The 27,158-nt window shown below is 41.4% G+C and overlaps 3 protein-coding genes across 5 annotated transcripts; 2 read left to right on the top strand and 1 right to left on the bottom strand.

The window, feature by feature from the left end:
- Positions 1-1,062: 1,062 nt before the first annotated feature.
- On the top strand, positions 1,063-5,678 carry LOC121607546 (small VCP interacting protein). Of its 2 annotated transcripts, XM_041938411.1 has the most exons (6): positions 1,063-1,163; positions 1,464-1,527; positions 1,827-1,877; positions 2,806-2,852; positions 3,264-3,377; positions 4,126-4,137. In XM_041938411.1, exons 1-5 carry the CDS (start codon positions 1,141-1,143, stop codon positions 3,343-3,345), a joined length of 267 nt encoding a protein of 88 aa, XP_041794345.1. In that variant the 5' UTR covers positions 1,063-1,140; the 3' UTR covers positions 3,346-3,377; positions 4,126-4,137. The 2 variants fall into 2 exon arrangements, with proteins under 2 accessions (XP_041794345.1, XP_041794344.1); XM_041938410.1 differs by lacking the exon at positions 2,806-2,852 and having other exon boundaries at positions 1,084-1,163; positions 4,126-5,678.
- On the bottom strand, positions 5,343-23,004 carry LOC121607537 (growth arrest-specific protein 2). Of its 2 annotated transcripts, none has more exons than XM_041938400.1 (8): positions 22,838-23,004; positions 18,793-18,954; positions 16,319-16,449; positions 12,735-12,879; positions 11,465-11,528; positions 11,127-11,337; positions 10,923-11,030; positions 5,343-7,367 (listed from the first exon to the last, which is right to left on the bottom strand). In XM_041938400.1, exons 2-8 carry the CDS (start codon positions 18,935-18,937, stop codon positions 7,155-7,157), a joined length of 1,017 nt encoding a protein of 338 aa, XP_041794334.1. In that variant the 5' UTR covers positions 18,938-18,954; positions 22,838-23,004; the 3' UTR covers positions 5,343-7,154. The 2 variants fall into 2 exon arrangements, with proteins under 2 accessions (XP_041794334.1, XP_041794335.1); XM_041938401.1 differs by having other exon boundaries at positions 12,735-12,876.
- A 639-nt stretch (positions 23,005-23,643) lies between these two features.
- Positions 23,644-25,638, top strand: fancf (FA complementation group F). Its single transcript, XM_041938399.1, has 2 exons — positions 23,644-23,694; positions 23,962-25,638. Exon 2 carries the CDS (start codon positions 24,013-24,015, stop codon positions 25,033-25,035), a length of 1,023 nt encoding a protein of 340 aa, XP_041794333.1. The 5' UTR covers positions 23,644-23,694; positions 23,962-24,012; the 3' UTR covers positions 25,036-25,638.
- Positions 25,639-27,158: the final 1,520 nt, after the last annotated feature.

Genomic DNA, 27,158 nt, shown 5'->3' with positions numbered 1-27,158 from the left:
CTCCTTGGTCAACTAACACTGTGTGCCTCCTTTAGAAGTGAGTTAAACCTACCTGATGAGCTGCCGAAAGCCTGTGACACCTTGACTTCCATTGTATGTACTTACGCCTTCAGCACAAATCCCCCCATCAATAAGTTTCTGAGTGACAACTTGTAGAACTGTAGAAGCTGTGCAATCTCATGAACCTGCCATTCATTCCCACAGTGCAGCACGTTGAGCTGTGAAGTGGCCCAGGCAGTGCAGCGGTGCAAGATGGATGGGTGGAGTTTAAAGTGTTGTCGGATGAAGCGTGGTGCAACATTAAACTCTCAGGCTATTGATTGTAGACTATTGATTGGACGGAACGTCTGTACTGAGCATCACTCATTTCGCATGTAGCTTTGTCATTACTGATTGACAACGGATTGAAACAAGAGGAGAGCGTCTGTCCACTCTTGTAAATGTAGGTTTGACTTGCATTTGATGGCTTGCATCGGCATAATCTGCAAGACTGTAGGTTAATTACACTTGTGAGAGTCAGTCTATAGAATCGGTTATGCTAAGTATTGTATTGTAATGTTATGGACTGGAAATCCAATGCTGAGTTTTCTATCTCGTTTATCTCTAATCTATTCCATTGAAGGGTCGTGAATCCAGGGTATCTTATCAACTACCTATATTTTGATCTCCTGTCCGCATTTATTTTGCTGTTCGTGAGTGAATTGCAATCCCACCATCAGTATGTACCAATCTCCATGGAGACTATTACGCTCTCCTCGTTTTTCACCACAAGGCGGTGCTGTTGGACCAGCTATCAGAAGACTAGCGTGGAGTATCCACCCATCACTGTCATCCGAGCTGCGTTCAAAATCATGTTACACAGACTATTCTACAGTGAACACATTTTAACACAATGAAGTCAAGAATACTACAGTTTATGATTCATTAACTACGAAGAACAGTAGTATTCTCGTAGTGTTTGGTTGCTGACATGATAGTTAGGTTACGTTTGTGTGATAGCATGCTAGCAGAAAACTGCAACTTCACGTTATTGAACATAACTTACCCGACCGATTAGTCAGCCAGTTGAACTCCAACCAAAACAAACTCAGAGGGAAATATTTGCCTAAGACGTCTGGCTTTCAAACGGGTCTTTTCCAAATGCCGAGGCGATTAAACAAGAGGTGTGAGAAATAATTTAGTAGGTGTTTTTGAGACGTAGCGGTAGCCTAAGCGAGCTGCTAGCTAGAATGCTATCGTTACCGTAGCTAACAGAAGCCGTTAGCTAACGGTAACGTTATGCCAGACGGCCCATCAACAGCCGTTTGGAGTAGAAGCTGCTGCTTCGTTAGCCTTAACTGTCAGCCCAGCCATTTGAAACTGGCTCACCAGCTAGCTCATTGAGGTAGCTAGCTAGCTAGGCTAAACTGAGACATTGATAACTCAATTTTGCGTTGCTTTTCTGCTTGAAATAACAACCCAAGTATGGGGATGTGCTTACCGTGCCTTGGTGGAGCAGCGGACGACGTTGTTGTCACTCCAGATCCAGTAAGTTAAATTACTAAAACTTTTATCACTGGCTGTATCACTAGGTAACATTAAGTCAGAATGCCTCTTGTTTTCCAATATGCAATATCTGTTGATGCACATTAATGTCAACTGCCATGTTTGATTCATCCTCTGTCGGACGCCAACAGGCCCTAATAGGTAATGTTAAGGAGGCGTTGTCTGTGTTTAGCCTCTGCAAACATTGACATGTCAAGAATGCTGTAGGCCCAACACAGTTAGCTAGCTTAGTGAAGTCAGTCTGCTCAGTGGTAACTTACAAGTTTCTATGTGTTTTTCAGGAGACAAGAAGACGACAGTTAGCTGAGGCCGCTGAGAAGAGACAAAAAGAGGTGGGTTTTTTTGTTTGTTATGTTTCTTACCTAAAAAGACTGTCAGAGCAGTCTGTTAATACACTTGGTGATTAGGTACATCTAGCTAAACAAAATGTATTCTAAGACAGCAGTCCTGGAATATATCCTATTTGTGAGGGTAGGATTTATTGTTTGTAATGACTTGTATTATGCATTGAGAGGTGTTTTATTAGAAACACCTATGATTCATTAACATTATTGTTAATGTCAATGAATCACTTGTAATCACTTATTTTCTTGATTACTTTACAGAAAATTTTGAAAAAGGGCAATCGGCGTTTGATGAGATCGCCTCAATTGTCTTGTTTTGTCCACAACCCAAAGATGTTCACTTTACTGTCAGAGGAGTGAAAAAACAGGAAAATATTCACTTTTAAGAAGCTGGAATCAGATATTTCTGAGTTTTTCCTTTAAAAAAATGCTCAAACCAGTTAATCAGTTATCAAAACAGTTGCCAAATAATTTGATAGCTAACAACTAATTGATTAATCATGGGTGATCTGTTTGGTTGCCCGATTATTAGGTAAGTGTAGCTAAAACTAATGTGTTCTAATATAACAGTCCTGGAATAAATCCTACCATCATGATTGTAGTTAGAGGTGTTTGCAGTTCATCTACCCTTGTTAGAAACACCTCTCACTATAACACACTACAGTTCAACAGCCTCCAAAATAACCAAAACGCTCAACAGTTCTACAGAACTTTTTAATCAAAAACAAAACATTATAACCTTTACGAAGATGTGATTTACTGCAGGGTTGGTCAGACTGCATTTCTTTTAGCCAGATGTGCCTAATAATGTGGTAACTGAGTGTAGTATAACTTTGTAGCCTTCTGTTGAATATAATACACCCCATTCGAGGTAGATGCCCTTGACATTTTGGTGAGTGATTTTTTTATTGTACAGAAAAGACACTTGCAAACCCGTAAGAGCCATGCTAGAGTTGTATCAAGGTAAGTATACACGGGCCAGAATGAAAGCTCTTGGCCAGGTGATTTTTTTTGGATTGGCTGATGTCTCAACTACCACACGTTTCTGCTCCAGGTCACTGTTTCTGTCTTTGAACCTCTTGACACCCTGACAATTCACACTTTTACTACCACAGATTAAAGCATTGAGCTCTATCCCTCAGTCACATTTCAGTCAGCTGCTCCATCCTTCACCTGAATCGCCTTATTTGGCAGTTGAATGCCATTTTGCCACTTATGATTTAACATGCCTTTTTAAAAAAAAAATTGAATCTTGTGGTAAGACAATAATGCATCTTTGCTTGTACACATTTTCATCATATAAACAAGATAAAAACACTTTCTTAATAAAGCCATCGCCTGTTAGTGCTAATCATATTCTACTCTCTTTTTCAGACAACATACAGGGGTGTTAAAAATCCAGAGGCAGTCGAGAGGAAAAGGAAAAAACAGGAAGAGATTGAGAAACAGGCGATGACCACCTCTGTGTCCGGTGGCGGTGGATTGAAGGTTAGTTCTGTGTTTACCCTCAAGATGTGGGATTTCTCAGACAACAGAAACGTCATTAATGTCATTCCTGAGGTCCAGTGCAAATCAATATCTTTGATCACTGTTTAGTGATACTGAAGCATTAGTATTAATAATGTTAGAATTAGGGCTGTAACAATTCTCTGTATTATAAATTATTTTCAGGATTAATAATTATTGTTCATTTACTCTAGAGATTCTGATAAAACTGAAAAATGCAACTAGCAATTTCCCAGTGCCCAAAGTGACATCTTCAGGTTGTATATTTTGTCCAACCAACAGTCCAGAACTTAATGACTCTTCATTTCCTGTCAGAAATGACAAAGAAAAGCAGTAAATCCTTCCATTTTAGAAGCTGGAAATGTTTCATGTTTTTGATTGAAAATGACTGAAACGGTTAATTTATTTACAAAATATTTGTCAATTATTGTTTCCAGTTGGGTAATTGGTTAATTGACTAATTGTTTAGTCATAATATTTTGTTGATGAGTTCTGATGCCTTCAAGATGATGTTTTCATTTAAAAAGAAATGGAAATAATGACACGTGTTGTGGCGACCTCTGGTAAACATAGTAGCCTTAAACCCAGTAAGTGTCAAAATTCTACACTCACCGAAATTTTCACAGGACATCTAGTCTCATATGATGATATGTATTACATTGATATATCAACAAGCAGTACGTCTCAGAGACTGGAAAGTGTTCTCATGATTTTCCCTCTTTGTTTTCAGTGGCAGGTGGGCTGAAACTCTGCATGGTAAAACCTGAAGTCTTTAACTCTGAAGTCCAAAACAACATGAAGTATTGCTGCAAGATGACCTGAAAGATGTTTGAACTGCTGTCCATTTTTTAAAATACATTTCTTGGCCTCTTTTATGATATTATGGGAGAAACGGCTACAGTTGTCATGCTTCATGCAAAACAATCTGAAGTGATTACAGACAGAACAGCAGGACTTGCTCCCTCGTTGCCAAGTTACACAAGCCGGTTTGGACCTTTGGACGAGTCAGGGATGACTCCGAAACGTGCAAGCAAATGCACATCCTACTGTAATAGTTTGATTTGATTTGATTAGAGATTCTTATAGTTACTAACATTAGTTAATACAAAATAATATGCTTGTAAAGTCCAGCAGTGTCTGTGTTGAGCTGTCCTCAACACTAAAGCTTTTTCACAACACTGTTTTTGGTTTTCATTATCAAGGATCAATATTCACTTTAAATCCACATTAGCCACCTTACTTTTTGTATGACCTCTTCAAAAATCCATTATTCAAATGACGCATTTCACAATTCAAACAGTTTATGTTTACAAAGAAGTTTAAGTGTGCTTAATGTAGGATTACTATACACTAATTTCACCTTGTTTAGGGCTCTGTTTGTTGGCAACACAAAGACTAGTGCAAACAGTACCATCACTTTGTTAGTATGTCCTGAGCTTCTAACGCCTGTCCCTGGGGTATTTTCAAAAGCAGTGCAGTGTGCACATCACATGGGAGTTCCTTATTGATGAAGGAAGGCAATGTAAAATGCTGTTATCTTGCTGAAAAGTGTTTCTTTGACATTGCGCTAAGAACATACGTTTGACAACCAGGTCTGTAATCGGTGCAGTGCCATTTAGTTGCTAATTTGGTCGTTTAGTCAGAAAGCACAACCTACATACATGAAAAATGTGCAGCAGCTGCAGAATACTAACACTGAAATATTCTCCAGCCAGTAGAAATGAAAAGGAGGTGCCCTTAGTGACCCTACTGCACTTTGCACTGGTCTATGCCATTTGCTCCTCTAATAGAGCCCTTTTTGTTTTGTTTTTTTCTCTGCACAATTTGAGTTAATCGAAGTACACTGTATGCAAAACACTGATGTGATGCCTGCTTAATTTAAATGAGATATAGAATGTGTTTGTGAATTGCCATATGACAAACAGAAGCTTTCGTTCAACATTTATTTGCACACAGTTTGTCAACATTTGGTGAACAGCAAATATGCTTGCTCACACTCTGCGCTGGGAGAGAATCACGTCCACTACAACGGAAACAGGAAGAAACAGAAGGAAAAGAATAAGTGACGTTTGTACAGTATGTAGTGAAGTATTTACTTTGACTTGCTTTATTGAATGCATTTCTTACAGCCTTCACTTGATCCTCAAATGCTTCCGGGGCTCTCGACATTTTGTAGAACAGGAAATTCAGCCAATGTAATTTGCTACAATAAATCACATTTCTGCTACTCTTGTGTGGATTTAATGAGTTTTACAGTAAGTCAAATTCAGATTAGGTTTAGATTAGGTTAATATGATCATTGATACAGTTTGCAACATGCTGCAGTTGAGACACAGACTTGCTAAAACAATGTGTGTTGAAGTTATAGGTTTTTCACCATTGATCCCATTGAACATTTGCCATTATTTTTCAATCTCACAAACATGAGATGCATAAAGGTTTAATTCCAAAGCAAAATCATCCAGTCCTGGAAATATTTACAGGCAAACTAAATATTACAAACAGTGAAGTTTAAAGTTTTGAGAATTTATTGAAAATTTACATCTAAAAAACAGAAATGTGTACTTCACATATAAGCCTGTGGGTTATTTGGCTTTCAAACCAAACCCATGTTTTACAGGGATTAAAATATGATAATATGAATTAAACCTATTAAATGTAAGGATCTACAAATTGGAAAGATTATTAGTCAAGTAAAAATGATTGCACCACCTCTAGAGGTCGGTAGCAACGGATTGAATGTATTAATATCAATCACAAATAACCAGGTTCCATTTAACTACATGCTGCATCTTGTGCAGGTGATTGTCCATGTTCTGACAATAGAAATTATACAAAACAGGAGCCATCTTAATAATGAATAATTAAAAATGATTAATAGTATAAAAATGCATTGCATAGAATAGTTATTCAACATGTAAACAATCTAAGCATTGCTTTATTTTCTCAGTCTAATAATAATTATAATAATAAATCATAAAGAAAAAGATATAACATTTCATGACTCATGTTTGGTTTCTAGAAGAGATCTGGCAGTTTTCTCAGTGGAAAACTGGAGAGTACAGTGGGCGATCACTTAAATATTTGGTCAATTACATTTCTTTGGACAGTATGGTTTCCACGTCTTCTAAATGTCCCAGTTTAAGCTCAATTTTCCATATGGCGACCACTGGAGCCACCCTTGTATTCAATGTACTATAAAGCATGTAGGGTAAAAATATCAGTCAAACAGCTTTCTATCACATGTCAGATTGCCAAAGAATACTGGCTTTTTAGATGTCCTCAAACCTCCACCACTTACATTATGTCATTCAAAAAAGTTCTAATTTTAGCATGTACAACAAATACAGACAGGCACCAGAGGCCTGATTGACTATATGAAAGGAGCAGGTGTGCTAAAACCTGTAAAGTTTCTACCTAATATGAGTGATATATTGCTTAAAACACAATTAGTAATGGAAATGTACAGCTTCACTTTAACCCAGTTAACTCATTATGCTATGCAATGACTGACACACCTCTCAGAGCTTTTTACTGTCATGTAAAACTTAATAAAACACATTGTTAAGGGCCCACTAGTGTAATTCCAGGCTTCATCTGCTCACAAGCACCCTGTGCTTTCCGGGAATGTAGTGGTGTCTATAGCCATAATATGTACCAGAGCAGGCATATGTTACATAGCCACATCCATTACGCAGTAAACAATGGCAAGAGGTCATCCTCTGTGTCAAGCTGATTACACTTTTCAGTCTCATGTCTTCACTTTTTGCTGCGGTAGTGGGCTGCCACCACCAGGTAGCTGTCAGGGCTGAGGTCCTTGATGTTGGGGGACTTGCTGCTGCTGATGGGGGACGTCTTGCCCTCCACCCGGGAGAACTGGAGCATGCGGCATGGGTCGTGTTTCAGCAGGTAGCTCTCAAAGGTCTCCCAGCCTCCGCCAACACGCACCATCACGTGCTTGTTGTGCAGCATCTGCAGAGAGAAATGGGATTATAGTGCTTCTTCTAATGTCAGTGTGTTAAAGCTGAGCCCTTCCTTCTATAGGACTAATGTCATCTCGCTGATTGAGGCTTTGGTTCCCAGGCAGAAGGAACAGTTAAGCATGGCTTTGATGTATGAGGTCGTTGATTGATGTTTGGGGCCTCGTACTGGTTGATGTCCCAGGGGGGAAGCTTTCTCCATCTCGTACCAGCCTAACGCCATGTTGAGCAGGCTACGGCCAAGCACCGAATGACTTATTCACCTCACTGATGTCTGGGATTACATAATAAATAAGACTTCCACAGAGTCCACAGCATGCTCGCAACTCTGTGAGACTTTGACACAGCAGTGCTTTGAGCTTAACGCTAATGTCAGCATAGCATGATAGTAGGCCAACATTTGCTAATTAGCATTAGACGCAGCTGAATGTCATTAGCTTTGGAAGTAGGCTTGAGTCATAAACCAACATATTGGAATGATAATGACACAAGATTAAAGGCAGGAATTCACCAAAGTCAGAATAATTCTTCCTGCATGAATGTCTGAACCACATTCCAGGGCAATTCATCCAATAGTTTTAGAGCTATTTCACTGAAAACCACAAAGGGAAACCTCAAGGTGGCGCTAGGAGAAAAGTCAGGGGATCTCTAAAGCCATTAGGGTTCTTCAGGGGGGAATCGTGAACATCTGTACAAAGTTTTGTGCCAATCCATCTCGTAGATGTTGAGATATTTCACCGGGCAAGTGAAAACTCTGATCTGCTGGTGGCGCTAGAGGAACAGTCAGAGGATCACCAAAGTCAGTAGGATTGATCCTCTGCGGACCATGAATGTCTGGACAAATTATCATGATCATCAATCTCAACAGCAGTAGAGATATTTTAGTTTGGTTGACCGACTGACAGACAGACCTGCATGGCTGCATAAATATGCAGACAATAGCTATTACTCGTTCTGCTTAACCAAGGAATTATATGCAGTGTTTTTGCATCATGTGATCTGCAACATTTGCTTCAAAATGATGCCACCTGCCACGTCAGGGCACATTCTCAAGGTTGGGTACCATGGCAAAGAGAAGAAGAAATAAAAGCGTCTCACATTCCCCAGATGCTGTTGACATAAAACATGTCTGCCTCACCACGGAGCATTATAACCCCAACCTCATTAACATGCCATTACATCACTATTCAAACAAGTTGTTTACTGAGTGCCCGTCTAAGTAGAAAAAAAAGAAAAGAAAAAGAAAGGTTAAGACTATTAGGATCCCATATATGTCTTTAGAAACACAAACGCTAGGACAATGTTCCAGACAAATACCAAACTAAATGGTTTGATAAAAAGGGTAAACTACCACATGAGATTGTCACCTCAGTCTGGTCAGATATGAGGCTTCCTGCCCTGCAGCAGCATAGCATTCAACATTTATAAGCCTCTTAAAAGAATCAATCAGGGGGGCACTGGTGGGGCAGTGCTTCCAATCACCAGCGCCAGGCCCTCAGGCTTTGTGACTGTGGATTTAATGGCCCTGTGTGTTGCAGAGGGCTTTCAATCACGCTGCTTTGGGACAAGACCCTTGTTGGAGCCCATTCCCTCCTCAGCAGTCCAGAGAAGGACAGAGGCCCGGGGCTGAGCCCGGACAGCGCTTCTCACAAACACTGCGATGTTGCTCTGACCCCTTGTTGAGGCTGCAACCACCTCATTTATTCCAGGAGCTGAGAAGGTCAGTCTCTCAGGCACGTACAGATAATGGTGGAGTAGACTCTTATATGTGCTGCACGCCACTGTTGTCGTCACTTCTCGGCTGCTAAGGGACTCACTGCATTCATGCCTTTTCAGCATGGAAGCGGCTGCTGGGAGGTAAAAACCGTATGAGGAATTTTAATTAAAGCATCTTGCCTGTGAAGAGCGCTGGCTAAGAGACAGAGGAATGGAGGCTTAAGACTGGCTTTGGCCTGTTCAAATGATGTATGTCTCATACTGTAACTGTACACATGATAACACATAGTGATACACATGTCATTTTGTGAGATTTTACTACTGTTGAGCTGGCTACTCTAGTGCATGTATGCCCTCTTCTTTGGCTCTTCCTGAGGATTGGGTACATACAGTACAAAGACTTGGCATGTAAGGTAGTGCAGACTGTATACTGTACAGCTGCACTAGAACAACAGTGTGAGCTTCTCACCATTTGTCCTTGGTTGCTCAGCAACACAGTGAAGGCTGAAGCAGTCCGTCATTGAAAAGGCAACTAATGATGTCTTGATAAATATTTAGATTTATGCTGTTTATGTTATTCTAGTAGGAAATTGAACCTTACTGTCCTCACTAATCTTTAAAACGGCTTTGTTCTTCCAAACCTTACAATGGCTGAGATTTGATCCGGTTGAGATTGGACATTTGCAGTTGCAGTATAACAGGCTGCCAGCAGAGGACACTCAAGAGTAAACTCTTTTGAACGTCTTCACGTCCTAAACATACCCCTGGCATGAATCGCATACTTAGAGGTGTGAATCCTGGTTGTGGGTTGCCAAGTAACCAGGATCCCAAGGGGACCAATGCTACTTCTCTAATCAAGCTGTGTTAGCCTCCATTTATCTTTCTCCGATACTCCTCATCCCTCCACTCAGAGAAAGTCCAGTAACATTTCCTGGGCTGATGGATTCAGTGTGACTATGAGATCAAATTAATGCAGTAGCCAGTATTGGGTGATGTAGCTCAGTAAAATATTTTCCAGGTAATAACCTGGTCATCGGGTCATATGGAAATGTGTGGTTGTTATTTTCCTTTTGCAGCCAGGGAGCCACATAATGTTTGGCTGGAGATGGACACTGTCGGAATATCATTACCAGTAAATGAGACCTCACTGCGAAGGCGGGCTCTCCAGACACAATGGGTTACTTTCATCCCAAAGCCAGCCCCAAATATCAACATACTGCCATATGCTGCGTGAGTGGAGAGGGGATCGCACTGCAATGTGAGACCTTATTGTCATCAACCCCAAACTGATTTGAAAATGAATAGAATGGATGAAATTGGATGAGCAAAAATACGAGCTTGTGTCATTTTTGTGAGGTTTTCTATGTCTTTGTGTTCTGCTGTAAATGTATCAACCAAATAAAACACATAGAGTGAGAAAACACATTTAACTGAGATTTATTTTCACCTGCAGCTCAGTTTATCACGCTGATTAATAAATATAGCTGTCAAATAAATGTAGTGGAATAAAAAGTATTATGTTAGACTCTGAAATGTAGTGAAGTACAAGTAGCATACTCAGATAAGCACAAGTACTTCAATATTGAACTCAGGGACAGTAGATGAGTAAATATACTTCCTGGAGCTCCCTCAATAAAAAAATCCTGCTCGTATGTTTATCAATAATATAACACTTGGACAGAGAAAGACTTTCATTTTGGTTTGAACATTTTTCCATTGTATGTATATGTATTTTAAGTTTAAATACGGAAAGGATTTTAATACTTTAACCGCCACAGATTTTCTAACAGCAGGTGCTACATACATTTAAACCTTATTTTAATCAGCTTACCCGGATAAAAAGCATCTTCTCGCCAACACGGTAGCGACCCTGTGACTGTCTCTCTACACAGAATTTATTTGGACATCTGCAGGGGGGGTCATCAGCGATGTGTCTTACCTGTAACACACACACACACACACACAAACACACACAAAGACAAATATATGTTTTCGCCCTGACATCAAAAGTAGAAGTAAACTGCAGCTAACTTACAGCATCATCCAACAGCTTCCCTGTACTTTTCTTGCTGGAAGTGACTTTGGTGGGAGTTGGAGATGGGGAAGGAGATGGGGTGGGAGATAAAGAGGGAGATGGAGGGTGGGGCTGAGCAGGAGATACAGGTGATGGAGGTGGTAGCGGTGCTTTCTCTTCTTGTTCAATCTCTTTCTCCAGTTTTATAAGGCCAGGGGGCTCCACATTGTACCTAGACCAAAGAAAACAAAGAGTAATGTCATTCCATTAGTGTAGAATTCAGAAATTATTCACAAAACAACCCAAAGAAGGAAAATGAAGATAATATAAAGAGAAAATATAAAAAAGTGAGACCATACCGTGATGCTATCCTTCCCAGCTCTAAAAGACAAAGGCACACTTCTCGTGGCTGCTTGTGAAGAACTACAGAAGGAGATCAGGCTTTAGCACTGGGTAATTATATAGACATTGTTTGGTAAAAGGCAATGAGTGATGATGAGCGGGAAGAGGCACACAAAAATGAGCTTCATGCATTCAGATGTTGCTCTCCTCTGCAGTCCTGTTTGTCTCAAATCAAATTAAAATGAGCGTCAGATGCATACACGTACAGTGGAGGCTTGAGGTATTTATTTCAACCTCACTGAATATATGATCAGACAATGAGAGTGATGCACGCCACACCATGCATTATAGACAAAATATCCACTGCATGATAGCAAACCTGGTGCTGTCACATCTACTGCTGAACTGCTAAATCCATCCAGACAAGAGAAAAGAAAGAAAGAAAGAAAGCAGGTGTCAGCTCTTTTTAAGTATTTTCACATTTTATATCACATTTATACGTCCACTGTATGTGACGGTGCAGTGCTGATAGACTTCTGTGTCTAATGTGGCCTTCACAAATGATTTGCATAGCTGAAATTGTTCAGTGATGGTCCACCAGCCATTAGTCAGGAATTACAGGAACGCATGAATATTCTAGGTATTTCTGTCACCGTCAGGGTCAAATACCGTACATCTGATTGTAGGACAATGCTTCAGTCCAGGCATACCGTAACTGCGAGCATATTTCAGCGGCAAAACATGCAAAAACTCCTTTCCATAGATAGAGACACTGATAAAACACTGAGAGAGAAGGAGGAAGAAAGCAAAATGTCCCTACTCTGGGCTGAGGGAAACATTTGCATAGCGTTGGCCTACTTTCTCACTAACTCACACCCTTCTGTCTGTGATCCCTTTGTTTTACCCCAGACATTCCGTGCATATGCACAGTATTCGAGATGCACGCGTCCTTATGGTCAGGTAGGGCTGCTGCCATGACAGTGCTCCCAGCAGGCCGCTGCCCTCGTGAGCTTCATGCAGATGTCAGAGGAGCTGAGATGTGAGTCTTCTGAGCCTCACAGGTGGAGGAGAAGGAATCAGTTCAACCTGTGTGATACTCTACCTGCACAATCACACCATTCACAGCAGATAGAAACCTGAGTCCAGTGCTCCGGCAGCGCCAGTGACAGCCAGAGTGCGACTGTGTTGCTTCTCTACGTGGAAACTGAAGCCTGTTTGCAGACTGTTTGTCCAACATTGTGATTTTCTAGCATTCTGGTGTTTGCTGCACAAAATGAGTATACTCACCTAAATCCTCTGACTCGAACAGACATGTTTCTCCGACTCCAACCTTGCGACACCAGGCCAGGAAGTTGGCTGTGTTGTCCCGTGCAAAAAAGGAACCGGAGGGAGCACTCTGCCGACATGGTATCCTCCGATAGGGAATACTCTGCTGGAGACGTAGACAGGTTAGCAGATGTCTCCTTGTTTGCTACACAAAAGTGAACCCAAGGTGAAGAATATCCCCTAACTTTCATTGATGAATAGTATTTGGACACTGAACTGAACATGACTTTTAGTTTGTGTGTGACAAAAAGAAAACAAAGGGCCACCAGGATGACTTGCGCAGCCCAACCCCCAGAATTTCCATCAAAAAATAGAGCCACACACTCTTTATCTACACTGATTTCTTCTCCATCTGCAGAGGCTCTGGTTTCAGCTTAGGACCAAGGACCTTTTCCATTCAGATCAATATGGTAGATGGCGGGTTGGAGAACCAGGGCTGCTTTACCAGGCCTTCCTTGATTCAGGATCAAATGACATGCTTATGGGTCTCAGCCCCCACACGGTCTGTTCGGGGAGATTTATGCGCCTTGCTGTGGTTTTATACAGGATATGTGTGTCTGTGCTATGAGAAAGGTGCAATGAGCTCATGCTGGAAATATGCAGGCTTTTGTGGGTATTTTTCTTTTCTTTCCAGGCTCTCCTTTTGACTTTTTCTGGGATCCTTTCTGTTGTTGAATTACTTTGCATTCCTGGAGAAATAACGTCGACCACATTGCCAGCGTCGATTAATTTAACAGTCGAAATGGCATGTTGTTATTCTTGGCTTGCTGAATTACCTGCACCTTTACATTTGGAAGACATTACTTTTAAAGGGATGGGAGCTAATGACAATGAATTAGCTTTAGTAGTTTGCGTGAAAATCATATAACTTTCTTTCAAGATGAGAAGCTTCATGAAGACCTGCAGCTGTATTCTCAATACCTCCACCATCACAGCTGGGCATGCACACATTAAAGGAATAATTCAACATTTTAAGAATGCACTTATTTGTTTTTTATCTGAAAGTTAGATTATGCCACTGTCACAACTGTCTGTTGAACATGAAGCTACAGCCAGCAGCCAGTTCGCTTATCCTAGAACAAAGACTGGAAACAGCTGGCCTGAATTTGCACAACAGTTATAAAATCCACCTACCAGCACCTCCTCTAAAGCTTATGGGCTATGTAGCAAACTATTTCCAACTCAGTAAAACAAATCAGATATAGTGTGTTCATAGTGACCTACTATGGGCGGATTTTGTTACCACTGGACAGAGCCAGGCTAGCTTTTTCCCCACTTCCAGCTTTTGTGCTAAGCTAAGCTAACCAGGTGCTGACTGCAGCTTCAGACTTAAAGGGCCAGTGTGTAGCAGTGCAACATGAGAAGGAGAAGAGGACCTGCTCCCGGTGTTGATATAAATAACTAATTCTCAGGTAATGAAAACCCAATGATTCTTATTTTCAGGTGATTATACACTAATAAAACATGAATATCATATTCCATTTCTGCCAATACATCCCCCGAAACACTGGACCTTAAAATGCCAGATATGGGGGTGTAACTGCCATAACAAGCGTATTTCCTAAAACGTTAAGCTTTTGCTTTAAATTTCCGTAGTATGGCAATAAATTTGAACCGTTAATGAGGTGGTTGTATTGAACTTGTCACATGGCAACGATATGACAAGAAAGAAATACTGTCTTCACTCATCTGCAGCCGACGCTGATTGATGTAAACATGTGAGAAGACAGCATCTGCAAAGGGATTTATCATTTCTCTCTGGTGGAATCACTTAGCCTGACTCCACACACCAACTAATAATGAGGCTTCAAAGCAGATGGGAGTTCTCTTTAAAGTGGTAAAAATCTAACTGTAAACAGCTACAGCTTAAAATAAACCATGATGAGCTGATAAAAAGCAACAATTGTTTGACATGAACTATAAACTTGAAATGACATAAGATGAGGTACGGTGTATCAGGACTGGATAACCTGATTAACCTTTCATGGCTTATTAAACCGAAAGCTATAATGTGAGCGGTGAGGAGCTGTAAAGACGACGAACAGCAATAAATCATGCTCGCTATAAAACCTCATAATGCATCTTCGTTTGATTTCAAAGCTGTGAGTCGGGGTAAAGCTCTATCTGTGTCAGGACTCCTCTGCTCTGTCTCTCTGTTCTCCTCCACCATCAATGGGCTCTTCTATTTCATTGGCTCCTCCGCCGTCCCACGGTCACTGACCTCAAGTATTTCCTCACATCTGTGCTGCTGCGCTCACACTGAGATCAGGAGACCCATCGTCATCGGCACTGTGATGCCTCAGTGCAAACATCAACAACTCTCACTAAAGAGACAACAAAAGAGTCTTTTGCTTCCTTTCCTCTGGAAAGAAAAATGCCCTAATCGGTGTTTCACTCTGTCAGAGACACGTAATCCCACTGAGCACCAGGCGTCAGCTCGATGTGCCACTAAAGAGAGATATTAAACATATGCATTCAGTGTGCATTAAGTTTACATCAATTTCAAACTCTTAGAAAGTCACATTTAGGTTTAAGGGCCAGTCAACGCAAATTAGCTTTATGATGTAAGATGTTTCTCTGGACTTCTATAGACTCGTCTATTGAATGTTTGGCTTGTGCTGAAGCCATCAAACCTTTTTCAGTAGCTCTTAAGTTGATCCAGTCTAAGGATTTGCACCCCAATCACTTTGTTTTCTTGAGTACTGACCCTCTAAAGTATAATACTGCATAGACCGCTTGGGTTAAATAACAACGACTAGCAAGGTCACCCTTTCATCTTATAAAATTCATTAAACCTTCAGTCAAGGCTCACCAGAAATAAACATTTCTGCCAATTCTCACAGGGGATGTGGGGCCCCATCAGTTAATGTGTCGTTGCCAGCCTTATTTTTTCTTTTTTGCCCCCGCAGAAGGCTGCAGGCCCCATCCCCCATCCGACCCTTTGTGCACTGCTTTCTGAAGCCGTGGAGCTCCACGCAAAGTTGGGATTCATGGTTGCTGCTGAGCTGACAAAACCAGCCAGCAAGGGTGGATATCAAATGTAATGCTATTTAGTGTCTCTCTGTTACTCCTTAGAGATTATGGTAGCCCATCAACACTTCTCAGAGATGGGAGGGATTCTACATGTATAGTTTTTATCGATCTTATTGAGGGAAACCTAATATTAGGGTATAGCTGTTTCCTGTCTCGGTGAGAGTCAATAAAAAGTCAATACTGTTGGTTTCACGCAGTCTGGTCGCTACAAATTCTACAGAAAAGCCTGATTTCAAGCCATCATATATGTGGCAATACAGAAAATTGACACTAAACATGGATGTCTGGATTTCACATTCTCTTCTAATCAGGCAGGAGAGTTGTTAAAAATAATGGCTGCCAGTCAAAATGATCTAATAAGTTACTGCCTGAACGACGGCTCCCCTCTCAGAATCGATCGAATCATTCAAACTCAGTCAGTCCAGGAACACTTTCAGATGAGATCCCAGATTAGTGTTTTCACTGTAACCGTTATCATGCTAGACTACTGTAATCCTAAGGTTTCTCCATACCTTGCTGTTTCCAAAAGCAGGCAGGTCTCCGTTGCTTTGCCTGAACTTCTCCTGTAGTGTCTCAGCCAGCTGGCACAACAGGAAGCCATTGTCTAAGCGATCCATGAAGCTCTCTGCGGTGATTTCCAGACCTGAGCAGGGGACACATAAGCTGAGAATCCAGCAATAAATTCAACATAAAAATGCTCATTTTGGAATATATATGCGGCATAAGGAAATAAAATTTAATCTCCAGTACATTCCCAGTTGAAGCTGAACTTGATGCAATGTTATTGACTCTCAGAAACCACTTGGCTGATTGAGCTTGGCTTGTGCTGCTAGGCTTAGGCAGCTCTGCAGAAGCCAAATCTTAAAATATTACAACATGACTTGGGGGAATCTGGGGGGGATTTTCTGGTAGTACACCGTGGGGTGGCAAAGGCTAGATCACATGGAAAGGGGACATCTGATTGTGCACAGTAATGCCTCATTATCCTGCACAGTTGCAGAGATAGATTGGTGATCAACATGTGGTGTCCAGTTGACTGACTTCCAGAGGACCATTCCTTCTTAGTTAGATCATTGTGAAATAGGAGGTGGTGGCAGGGGGGTGTCTGTGGAAAGAAACTGGACGGATTTTTTAAAAATCCCCTTTCTGTTTCTTATAGGAGGAGGGGTCTCGGGGTTCGACGTTTAATGAGTTCCAAATGTTGTAATTGAGCCCAGAAAAGAGAGATTGAAATCTTGAGAAATACTCAGTGAGCTCCCGTCTTATATGCTCAAACTCTCCCTTGCTCCTCGCTGTATGAGGGAAATTTATTCCAGAGGGCTCTCGGAGAGGTATTTTAAGTCAAATACTCAGTCCTATAAATTGCTCAGTCCCTCCAGCTTCCCATCACAACAACAACATGACTCATCGGCATAACCAAGCATCCGCCTCCCACTCGATCAGTGGACTCATCGTTTCGCCGCACCGCTCCTCCTACCTGAAACTGTGGACCATGCTAAGCATATCTGCGCCTTCTTTCTTGTGCCCAACACAAAGAACATGGCTTGAACCAACAAACTGGTTCAGTGCTGTGTATTTACTGGAAACACATGGACACTTGTGCTTCTGAACTCTTTTCCTGTCCTTGATCGCTCACCACAGCAGACCAGAGGTTTCTGGCTCAGCTGGTTCCAGTGCAAACACACAGAGTGCCAGAGATGACAGGGAAGATACTGAAGTTGTTTTAAGATGTTCACACACAGGCAGGAGTCAGTTTCAGGAACTTAATTGGCTTCCAGTTCATTTGTGAAATGGCTGTTGGACCATATGCAGTCTGCAGAATGTCCCATGGAGTAACTCCTTGTCATTTGATGGCCAATTTTAGCCATATTAAGTGCAGCTATGTAGCACAAAAGCACATTTGGAAGAAAAACCTCAAATAATGAGGTGCATCAGTGGACTTTGTCTCCTAAAACTCTGCAGTCTTTATCAAATCACGGCTAACAGACAGTTTCCCTCTGGGAAATTCAGCAAACAATTGCTTAATTCTTACATCGTAGCCTACTCTGGTCAAGGAATTTTAAGAATCTGTGTTTTGCTATCAAGTACATTTTTGTGTCCACACTGGTCGCTCACTGGTGCCACAGTCAAACCAAATGAAGTAAGTCTTTAACTTACTTACTATTAATGACTATTTTAATGTATCAAATACACAGTTTTTCCCACGCTCCCACCATCACATGTTAACGGGGAACAATTAAATTAAATTTGTGTCACTAAATTCAAACCTGATCCTCAGAGCGCTTCATGCCTGGTTTTGTGACTGCATTACTGAAGAAATATACAGGGTGATTTATTCCCCTTTAGTCTCCTCTGCTGCTTTCTCTCCACCACTGGCTGTGCATTATTCATCAACTCTTAATGATGTCCATTATTCAATTAAGGCAAATCTATGGGAGAGTGTGTGAACATTGAAGCCGGTTCACACATTTTAAAATAGTTTGTAATGAGGTTCAGAATGATTCCAGTGCAGCGCAGTGGTGTATACATCAACAAAACTCGTTCAATTAATGTTTAAGATAGGGACATTTTTCAAACCCAAGCTGGGACACCGATCAAATGAATCAGCAGCAGCACTTTGTATTTGTTAGCAAAGTCAGCAAAATCTGTGGGAAATGAATGATTTACTTCAACTTGTCACTATAAGGCAACAATATGAAATATATGAGCTTGTGTTTTGAAATACATCCCTCTAATACAACCATTTTATGGCAAATACCAGCGGTATTTCAACCAATATTTCAACAAGATGTAGACATACTTTGTTGTCTGTGTAAATAAATTATATATTCATAGTTGTGCTGAGCCTTGATAATTAAACATATGCACTGAAATCACCTTATGCTTATGGATGATCTAAAGCTTCCAGTAACAGAGATGATAGAGGTAAAGATATTGAGGAAGGCAGGATGTAGTCGGATGTGTCACACATTCATCTGCTGCTTACCGAGAATATTAGTGAGCCACAGGGCCAGGTCCTCCTTCATGGGCAGCAGGCTGGCTTCGTGCCGACTGGCCAGCCACTGGTGATACTGCTGCATGTCTGTGAGGCCGGGGCCACTGGGCTGTTTGGGACTCAGGGAGCTGCACATGGTTCCCCACTGACCGCCTGAGGAAGAGGAAGATGAAGAGAAGGAGGAGGAGGATGAGACACACAAAGACGGCACAAACATTGACACAATGTAAAGCTTCAATGTGAGTTTGCAGAGGGAACTTCAGACATATCTATGTGTAGTGTATATGGGAACAGGTCTGTAATACATGCTTCATGTGTTATCATGTCGAAACTGTGACAGTGAGGTGTCTATCAACTGGCTGAACATTTTTCAGGCCATAGTTGTTGTTTTTGTTAAAATTACTTTCTGTAAAAATCCACCCCTTGTCCAAAACCCTAAGATGGTCAGATGACAATGATGTTAAACAGAGGAAACCAGTCAACCCTCATATCTGACAAGCTGAAACGACGGAAAGTGATTTTTCTTTAGTTGAAAAATGACTAAAACGATACATTAATCAATCACTTCAGCTCTAATTTATATACTACTGCCATCATAGTTATGATTTATTATGATAAAAGAAGGAATCACTCATGAAAATAAAGACTTCTGGACATTCATGATTTAAATCATCACAACAGTATTCTTCAGTAACAGCTGACATTCAGGCCCCATATTCCCAACAGGACCAGAGGAGGATCAAATGAATAACGAGAGATCTGGGTCCTTTTGTCCCTTCAGCCAAATCCTGGTTTGGTTTACAGTCCACCTGATGACATGAGACGTTCTCATGAACCCTGACAGCCCAGTTCCTGTCCGCCTTTCACTGGACAAGAGACACTTTTATCCCAGCCAGGCTCATACAGAGAGGACTATTCAACAAACAGCAGACGCAAACAAAGAGCTCCTTCAGATTATGCTGCAATCCATGATACAGACTGTCATATAGACTAAATCAATCCAGTCCAGTCCACACTGCTGAAGGCCTTACATTACAGCCTAATGGAGAGACTGCATTTGACATCGATATTCACAGCGATATTTAACAGCTACTTACTGCCTGCAAAGTGAAGTCATTGAGCAAATGAGACATTTCTCACAGTCTTTTCCAATAACGTGCAACAGTACGCCAAAGCGGCCACTGTATGAGCTATAATGTGAAAATCTTTCACATTTCAGTCCAGTGTCACTCCATTAATGGATTTACTGCTGAGACAAGTGAGTAATTGACAAAACAACTGGGCACCAGATGTAAGACCTGAGCAGAGTAACAACACACATCGACAACTCTGCAGCTAACATCCACAGCTTGAAAGCATGGCTGCTGCGGTCACCTCTGCCATTACTCCGACATGGAAAGAGTCCATACAAACAGAGGACAGCTTCAAGGCTTAGACATGGTGGCATCACAAGGATACTGAGGACTTCTTTCACTCTTGGGTTACTTTACTCCAAAGGCTGTTTTCATCAAGAGACTTAATGAATGAAAGAAAATGTGCAAGGACTTCCAGTATTGTTTAAAAATGGGGTTCTTTTAAAAAGTGGTAATATATACATAAATTGGTGACATGATTGATATGACTGTTTGTTCTATCGTATCCTTTCTGTTTCGTTGTCATTAAACTCTTCTTCAGGCTTCATTAAAGAAATAAAAAGTGAGATGAAAACAATGCACACGTCTCCAGCTTGGACACAAGCAGGAACATCTTACATTCCCCCGCGGCAGGCAAATAGCATCAGGATAGTTGATGCAAATCATAAGACGAGCTTACTCAAACAAGGAAGCAAAACTGCCATGAGCAATTAGTTCATGGTCTGTGATGGCTGAAAATTTCCTTCAAATACCGGGGGAGTGTAACACAATGTGAGGAATCTGACCTTTAAAGCTGTGTAACATTTCAAGGTCCCCCTGGAGTTGGCTGTAGCAAAATCACACTGTGGTGCAACGCTGGACATCAGGACCTTGATGTCCAACCAAGGTCGTCTTATCTTCCCGAGGACAAGAGCTCCTCGTAGCGAACACACGCTAAACTCTGGAGGTCAGCACTCACACACAGGTGCTACATTCCCATGTCCACTGTGGTGCAGGCTGACAGACATAACGAGGGCACTGGGACAACTTCTCATGTCTCACAGTACAAGACCCATTCATACAAGCCCATTCAGTGGTGATATGTGTAAAAAAAAAAACATATTATTTTATATACGTGTCCATGGGCAGCATAGAGAAATACTGCCAATTTCAAGCACAAGGAGGATGTCATCTTGAATATTTTCACTCATTGTTTTGAACATATATTTCACACATCATCGCTGCTCATGAATCACCCAGATTTTGTGACTTTGTTTGTTGTTTGTGAACTGAAGGATTCCCTTGTGCGTAGACACAATTCTCCTACTTCTTAAATCATTTCAAAACATTTTGGATTAGCTGAAAAATGCATTGCCACAAGTTCAAAAGCAGTATTCTTCTCGACAGGATCGTGATTTGACATCATACTGGGTTTCCCCCCTCTTTTCCCAGGAAAGAGTCCTAAAGAAACAACCAGCTGTTGTTAAACATACCTGGTTCCTCTCACCACAGTGTAGCATGACCTTTTCAGCCGCAGGCCAAAAACACAGCCGACACCACCACTCTGCTTTAAGTACCATCTGCTGAACTTGCTGCTTCATCTAGTGATGATATTTTCAGAATCAGATTCATAATCTAACAGTAGACTCGGGATTAACATCAGAGGGGATCAACTTTACAGCCCAAATGCACAGAGACAACCAAATATGCATTTTCTCAGACTGAAAAGCCTCATGACTTCAGTAAAGTTGTCATAATCTGCATTGGTTGGCTGCAGGCTGCTCCAGGAAAGGCAAATTCTGAATCACATCAATTAGAAGAAAAACAGAAGTGTCTCTGTCTTCCTAACCCTCGCTGACCTTCATGCCTTTCTCCGCGACAACAGTAGACTCGTCTGGAGGTTGATTTGCCCATTTAAACAAGGGGAATCAGCATGTTTCTAGTGCAGATAAGTACTTTGCATGTTGTGGGTGAGTGCTGTGTTCAGGTATCACATTACGTCATCAGCTGTGGTCAGTAATGTTCAAAGTCTCCAGCAGAAAATATCAGCAAAAGCAGGATAATCTCCTGTATGATATAAGATCCAATAACAGAAAACAAACAAAGAGCCAACAGCACAAAGCTTGATTATAAATCCAGAATATCATAAATCATATCACACACACTCTTCTTGTGTTTGCACCACATGGAGTGTCATAAATACTGAGCTGCACTGAGTTAATACTTCATAACTGAATAGGTTGCCTCGAGCCTTCATTTAAAGACCCCTCTGTTGAAGGCTTAACATGTTCACCATTAACAAACACAAAACATGGCAGGAATACTCACAGATATTCATACTCATTCCTGAACCATACAGATCTTTTGGTGCTGTGTCTAAATTTAGTGCAATAAATTGGTTTTGGACTTGTTGCATTTGGCCTCTTAAAACACTCGGCTGCACATTTAGAAATGCAATAAGATTTTAAAGCCGTCTCCTCCTTTACAACTGTCACAAATAAAAAAACAGCCACAACAGACATTTCACCACTCTGCAAATAGGATCAAGGGAGGACGCCTGATGAGTGGTGACTGAAATCCAGCTGAGCACCCACTAATTAAAACCAATGGAATGACTGAGAGCTGCGACTGGAGAAAATATGGCAATTTCAGTGTAATTAAACATGCTTTGAATTACATTTGAGAGGAATAAAAAGGCAAGACGTAACAGAGCCATGAGACCCAAACTTATAAGTAAGCTACAAAAGAGGACATTATTCTGCAAAGCGCACATCCATCTGGTGAGACGAGCAAAAGTCACCCCCCCTCCCCAGCGTAAAACAGATATGCATAAAGATATTCAAATGTCTGACATTCGGCTGGCAACAGGAAAGCAGCGACAATGTGTTGCATGAGTGCAAAAAGAGCTCCTTATCTGTGCTCACCCTGAGGGTTCAGCTCGTTGGTGCGCACCTTCCTCTCACTCGTCCTGTGAGCTGCGGGATCCCAGTTTGCATGCTTTTCACAGTGGTGCACCGACCCACAGGTTAGGCTCCAAAACACTGAACCAGTTAAGACTGGGGAGGTCTTTCTCACTGCGCATTTGCACAGGGAACTGACTGCACACACAAGCACACATACACTCACATTTACACTTATAGTACGCTGCTGCTGCTGCTGCTGATGGGAGGGAAGTTTGATTCTGCTGGCAGTGCCTCCCTCCTTTCTCCTCTTTGTATTGCCTCATAATGATATTTCTGGACTGAAATCAGCAGGTCAGTCTGAGAAATTCAATCCTTCGATACACCACGTTTGAATGGACATTTTTTTCTATATGCCCATGTAATCTGCACCATGTGACAGACCCCGACTGTGCCTAATCTACAGTTATGTTTGCTTTGAGTACTAAATTTGACACATTTTTGCACTCATGAAAACATGGTAGTTCATGACGATCACCGGGAAGCAGATACAATAAGAAAAACGTAAATTGTGAATAGCTCTGTTGTCAGAAATGCATTCCATTTTTTTTGTTAGACGCTCTTTTTACAGTTGATTTGAGCATACAATATAGACAGTTTATTGCATTAATATGTATGTTAGGCAGAAAATGAACAAAAAAAGAAAAAAAATGTGTATATTGTGTCAGTTTCTCAGTTTTGGTATTTTTTATGGTGGTAAGTCACTCGATGGCTTTTATTTTGAAGGAAAATCGCTGGCCAAACTTGAAGATTCAAGAGCGCATGCGCAGTGGTTAAGCGCCACAAACCGGCTGTCGCGCGACAGTAAAGGCAAAACAAAAGTGAGTATAAGAGCAACTTTGTTCATTTCCACAAAATACTCGTTTATAAGTGTGTTGTATTCATTGCGTAACGCTTGGTGTTACTTAAAAGCCACATTTGTTAAAAATGACTTTGTTTTGAAACGTGCCACCGGAAGTCCAGTTTAACGCTATAGTTTGTTGAATTGTAGTAGTTGGAATCTAGCTAACCTGTAGCTAGCTCGCTAGCTTGCTCAACAGCGTTCAAACATGATTGCAAGCCGCTTGAACGTTGTCTTTCCTCCACAGTGAGTGTCCAGTGGCGCTCACAGCCCGAACTGTGAACGCAGACAGCGCCACATGGAGGCGGTGCTGAAGGACTTGGCGAGCACGGTGGAGCTGCTGGCCGTGGCGGCGCAGAGCGGTGTGGTGGAGCAGTGGGATAAACAAACTCTGTCCAGAGCTTTTCACTGGGCCCAGTACTGCGAACACGTCTTTTCCAGGTTCCACAATAAACCAGCGATGAGGAGGATTATGGAGAAGCAGCTGCACATCACAAATGAAAGCTTGCGAGCTGTCTTTCCTGGATACTCAGAAGTCTCCTTCTTAGACCTCTCCCGATGTCAGCACCTGCTGCTCGTTGGGCTGTTAAACAATCCTGGGCTGCCCTGCTCCATCATGAAGATACTCTTTGACACTACGAGTCCTGTAAACACCAAGCAGAGTGAGTATGAGGATGTAACCGGACTCTGCAGCCACATCATTCAGTGCAAATCTGCTTGCAAAGTCCTGAGTCCTCTTACAGACTTGTCAGCTTTTGGTGCTGATGCTGAGGTTCAGGGGTTGATGCTGATGGAGAGGCTGGGTGCTCTGCTGAGCCATGGCAGTGAAGCTGAGCACTTTTTAGACTCTGTCCTCCGGGGATGTGACGGAGCAGCAGAACATTTCTGTCTGGTCATCGCTGCTGCTCTGCTGACAACGAAGAACTCAGCTGCACAAACAGCTTCACAGGATTTTCTCTTGGACTGGCTGCAGAAAAAACACAGTGAGCTGCAGCACATGTGTTGTGCACTGCCTCCTACACTTCTTACAGACCTGGCCAAAGAACACCTGAAATTTAGAAATGCATACTGTGATGTGCTGAAAAAGTGGGCCTCTGAAATGGAATATAACATAAGTGAAGCCGAATGGGTACAAACGAGCACAAACCGAACAGTATCCTTCCAGGAACTGACTGAGCACTTTCTGAACTTGTTTGAGGCCTGTCCCTCTATGAGGGAGGATGTAGAAAATGAGCTAAATGCCTTGAAAATTTCTGACGGAGACTTTGATGTCAGAGGTCTGAGTGTGTGGGGAGACCTCCTGTCAGCATTAAACAAGTGACTGTCAGTCTTGGAGTGTCTTTAGAGCTGGAAGAGATGGCCAAAATATAGCTAAATGTATGTCTGTTTATATCTTGATGCAATGTTTGACTGAGTCTCTTTTTGACACCAAACAAAATATGTGTATATATGTGTCCGGTATTGGAAGCTGTCAGTGACTGAAGGCTGGCGTCAGATACTTGCTCAGATTTGTATTATTCTTTACCTCTGATCAGACAATTTCAGTAATTTTGACAATGTGGGTCTGTATTTTATTCTTTGAGTTTATATTGAGTCTATATTTATTTTATTTACTCTATAAGTTGGTTATGGTTATAAGTTATGGCTGCTTGGATTTAGAATGGAAAAAAAAGTGATTCTGTAGAAAAACATGTTCATATTCCAGAGAACGGTGTCAAATAATTGTATAATGTGGTATCTCTAGTGAAAGTCAGGTATTGTATTTGTATCAAAAACAACCTCAGGCTTTTCATTGCAAAATACACATGAAGAGCACATAACTGTCCAGCGTTGTTAATTCATTCAGAGCTTTCTCTTCCTTTTAAATTCTTGACTCTTAATGCTTTGTTCAGCTCGTAAAATATAATTGTACACTGACCAATACAGAAACACAACATCGTGGATAAATTTACAGGAAAAAGAAGAATAAACATCAATTTAATTGATGACAACAGTCTAAAAAAGCTCACTTTTGTGTTTCTGGTAAGACTTAAAACATGTTGTATGGGGAAAAAGACAGAAAAAATGCCTTTTTTTATCCACGCACCTTGTAATAATTTAGGATATCTATTTATATATTTTTAAATCTCAGTGCAGTTGGTTATTTGTTTAAAATGCACAGCCTGCAGGGTTTGGACAGATGGTCGCAGCACGTGACCTGACTGAATTAAATTGAAAGTAATTGTCAGGCATTGAATAGTTTACACTTTATAAATTAGTCTCTTGAGATTCAAAGCTTCATTTAACATCATAAATTCCACCTTACAACCAAATAATTCTGGATGTGCTGTTTTTTAACTCATTCTTTAGCTGTTGATTTATGAGGTCCTGAAAAAATAATCAGGATTTTATCCTGCCACATTGTGCAGACCTGCAGAGAGAGGCAGGTTTAATAATAAATCACTTTAAAGGACAAGGAGCTGTAAAGAAATTTCAATAAGCAAAGAAAGCAAAAGCATTGTGTAATCCAATTTGCTCCTTTCCTGACTGTACACACCTAAAATCATTTTCAGCTTCTCACACCGTCTGTCAGTATTGCCTCAGTCAGGCCTGAATCTAAAAATTTCTATTGGCTTAATGCCAGTCACGTGACTCGACTGCCAATTCACACATCTCAGACGTCGCCCATGTGTCAGAGCACCTCTGCGGCGAGGGATCAGTTAGTCAGATCAGGCGTCTTCAATCAAACCCTCCACAATAGCTGGTGTGTGACATAACTCTGGCAGACAGCGGATTAGAGACCCGGCCGCCGCGTGGAGGGAAACACCAACACGACCACGGCTCGTTTAACACACCATGAAAGCAATCCACGTAGAGACAGACAGGGGTCACTGAGTAAAGGGCAGCATGTACACAACCAATTTATTTCCAACCAATGAAGAACATATGCATCGGACTGGATGGAAACCAGCAATGACTGAAGGGATCACACCTGCTTCTGTGTTATAAATACACACAGACTGGAATTTCATCAGGTTAATGAGGATCAGATTTCAGACAATAAGAGAAGTAATCTAGGGTAAAATAAAAAGACATTTTTGCAGTTTATTCTGCAAACTAACGAGGATTTTCGTCCTCTACATGTTACCAAGCGGCACGTTCTCATTTAGCCTTTGGGGTTGAATTTTTAGATTTTGTGTTTCTCGCCCTTCTTCACAGCCTTACACATAACTGGCACAGTGTGTAAGCAGCCATGGTGACGATCAGATGTGTTACTGTGTGACTCCAAACGAGAAGCCTACAATATAGTCCTCTGCCTGTGTCTATCTACTATCAAAGCATGCTTTACCCATTATTTATATAGGATAATACCCATGTATCTGACCACTGATAATAAGAAAGGAAGGCCCAATCGTGTTTATTAGGGAGCTGCATTATTGGAATAGAAATAACAATTTTCACCTC

This window comes from Chelmon rostratus, chromosome 6 (assembly GCF_017976325.1).
Source record: "Chelmon rostratus isolate fCheRos1 chromosome 6, fCheRos1.pri, whole genome shotgun sequence".
Lineage (NCBI taxonomy): Eukaryota > Metazoa > Chordata > Actinopteri > Chaetodontiformes > Chaetodontidae > Chelmon > Chelmon rostratus.
This window is presented reverse-complemented; position numbering and strand designations above follow the sequence as displayed.

Excerpts from the sequence above, each read along its gene's own strand:
- LOC121607546 (XM_041938410.1), top strand. The coding sequence starts at position 1,141 with ATGCCGAGGCGATTAAACAAGAG. Across the intron at positions 1,528-1,826 it reads TTGTTGTCACTCCAGATCCA|GAGACAAGAAGACGACAGTT; the intron begins GTAAGTTAAATT and ends TGTGTTTTTCAG. Across the intron at positions 1,878-3,263 it reads CTGAGAAGAGACAAAAAGAG|ACAACATACAGGGGTGTTAA; the intron begins GTGGGTTTTTTT and ends TCTCTTTTTCAG.
- LOC121607537 (XM_041938400.1), bottom strand. The coding sequence starts at position 18,937 with ATGTGCAGCTCCCTGAGTCCCAAACAGCCCAGTGGCCCCGGCCTCACA. Across the intron at positions 16,450-18,792 it reads GTGGCTCACTAATATTCTCG|GTCTGGAAATCACCGCAGAG; the intron begins GTAAGCAGCAGA and ends TCCCCTGCTCAG. Across the intron at positions 11,031-11,126 it reads GGAAGCTGTTGGATGATGCT|GTAAGACACATCGCTGATGA; the intron begins GTAAGTTAGCTG and ends TGTGTGTTACAG.
- fancf (XM_041938399.1), top strand. The coding sequence starts at position 24,013 with ATGGAGGCGGTGCTGAAGGACTTGGCGAGCACGGTGGAGCTGCTGGCC.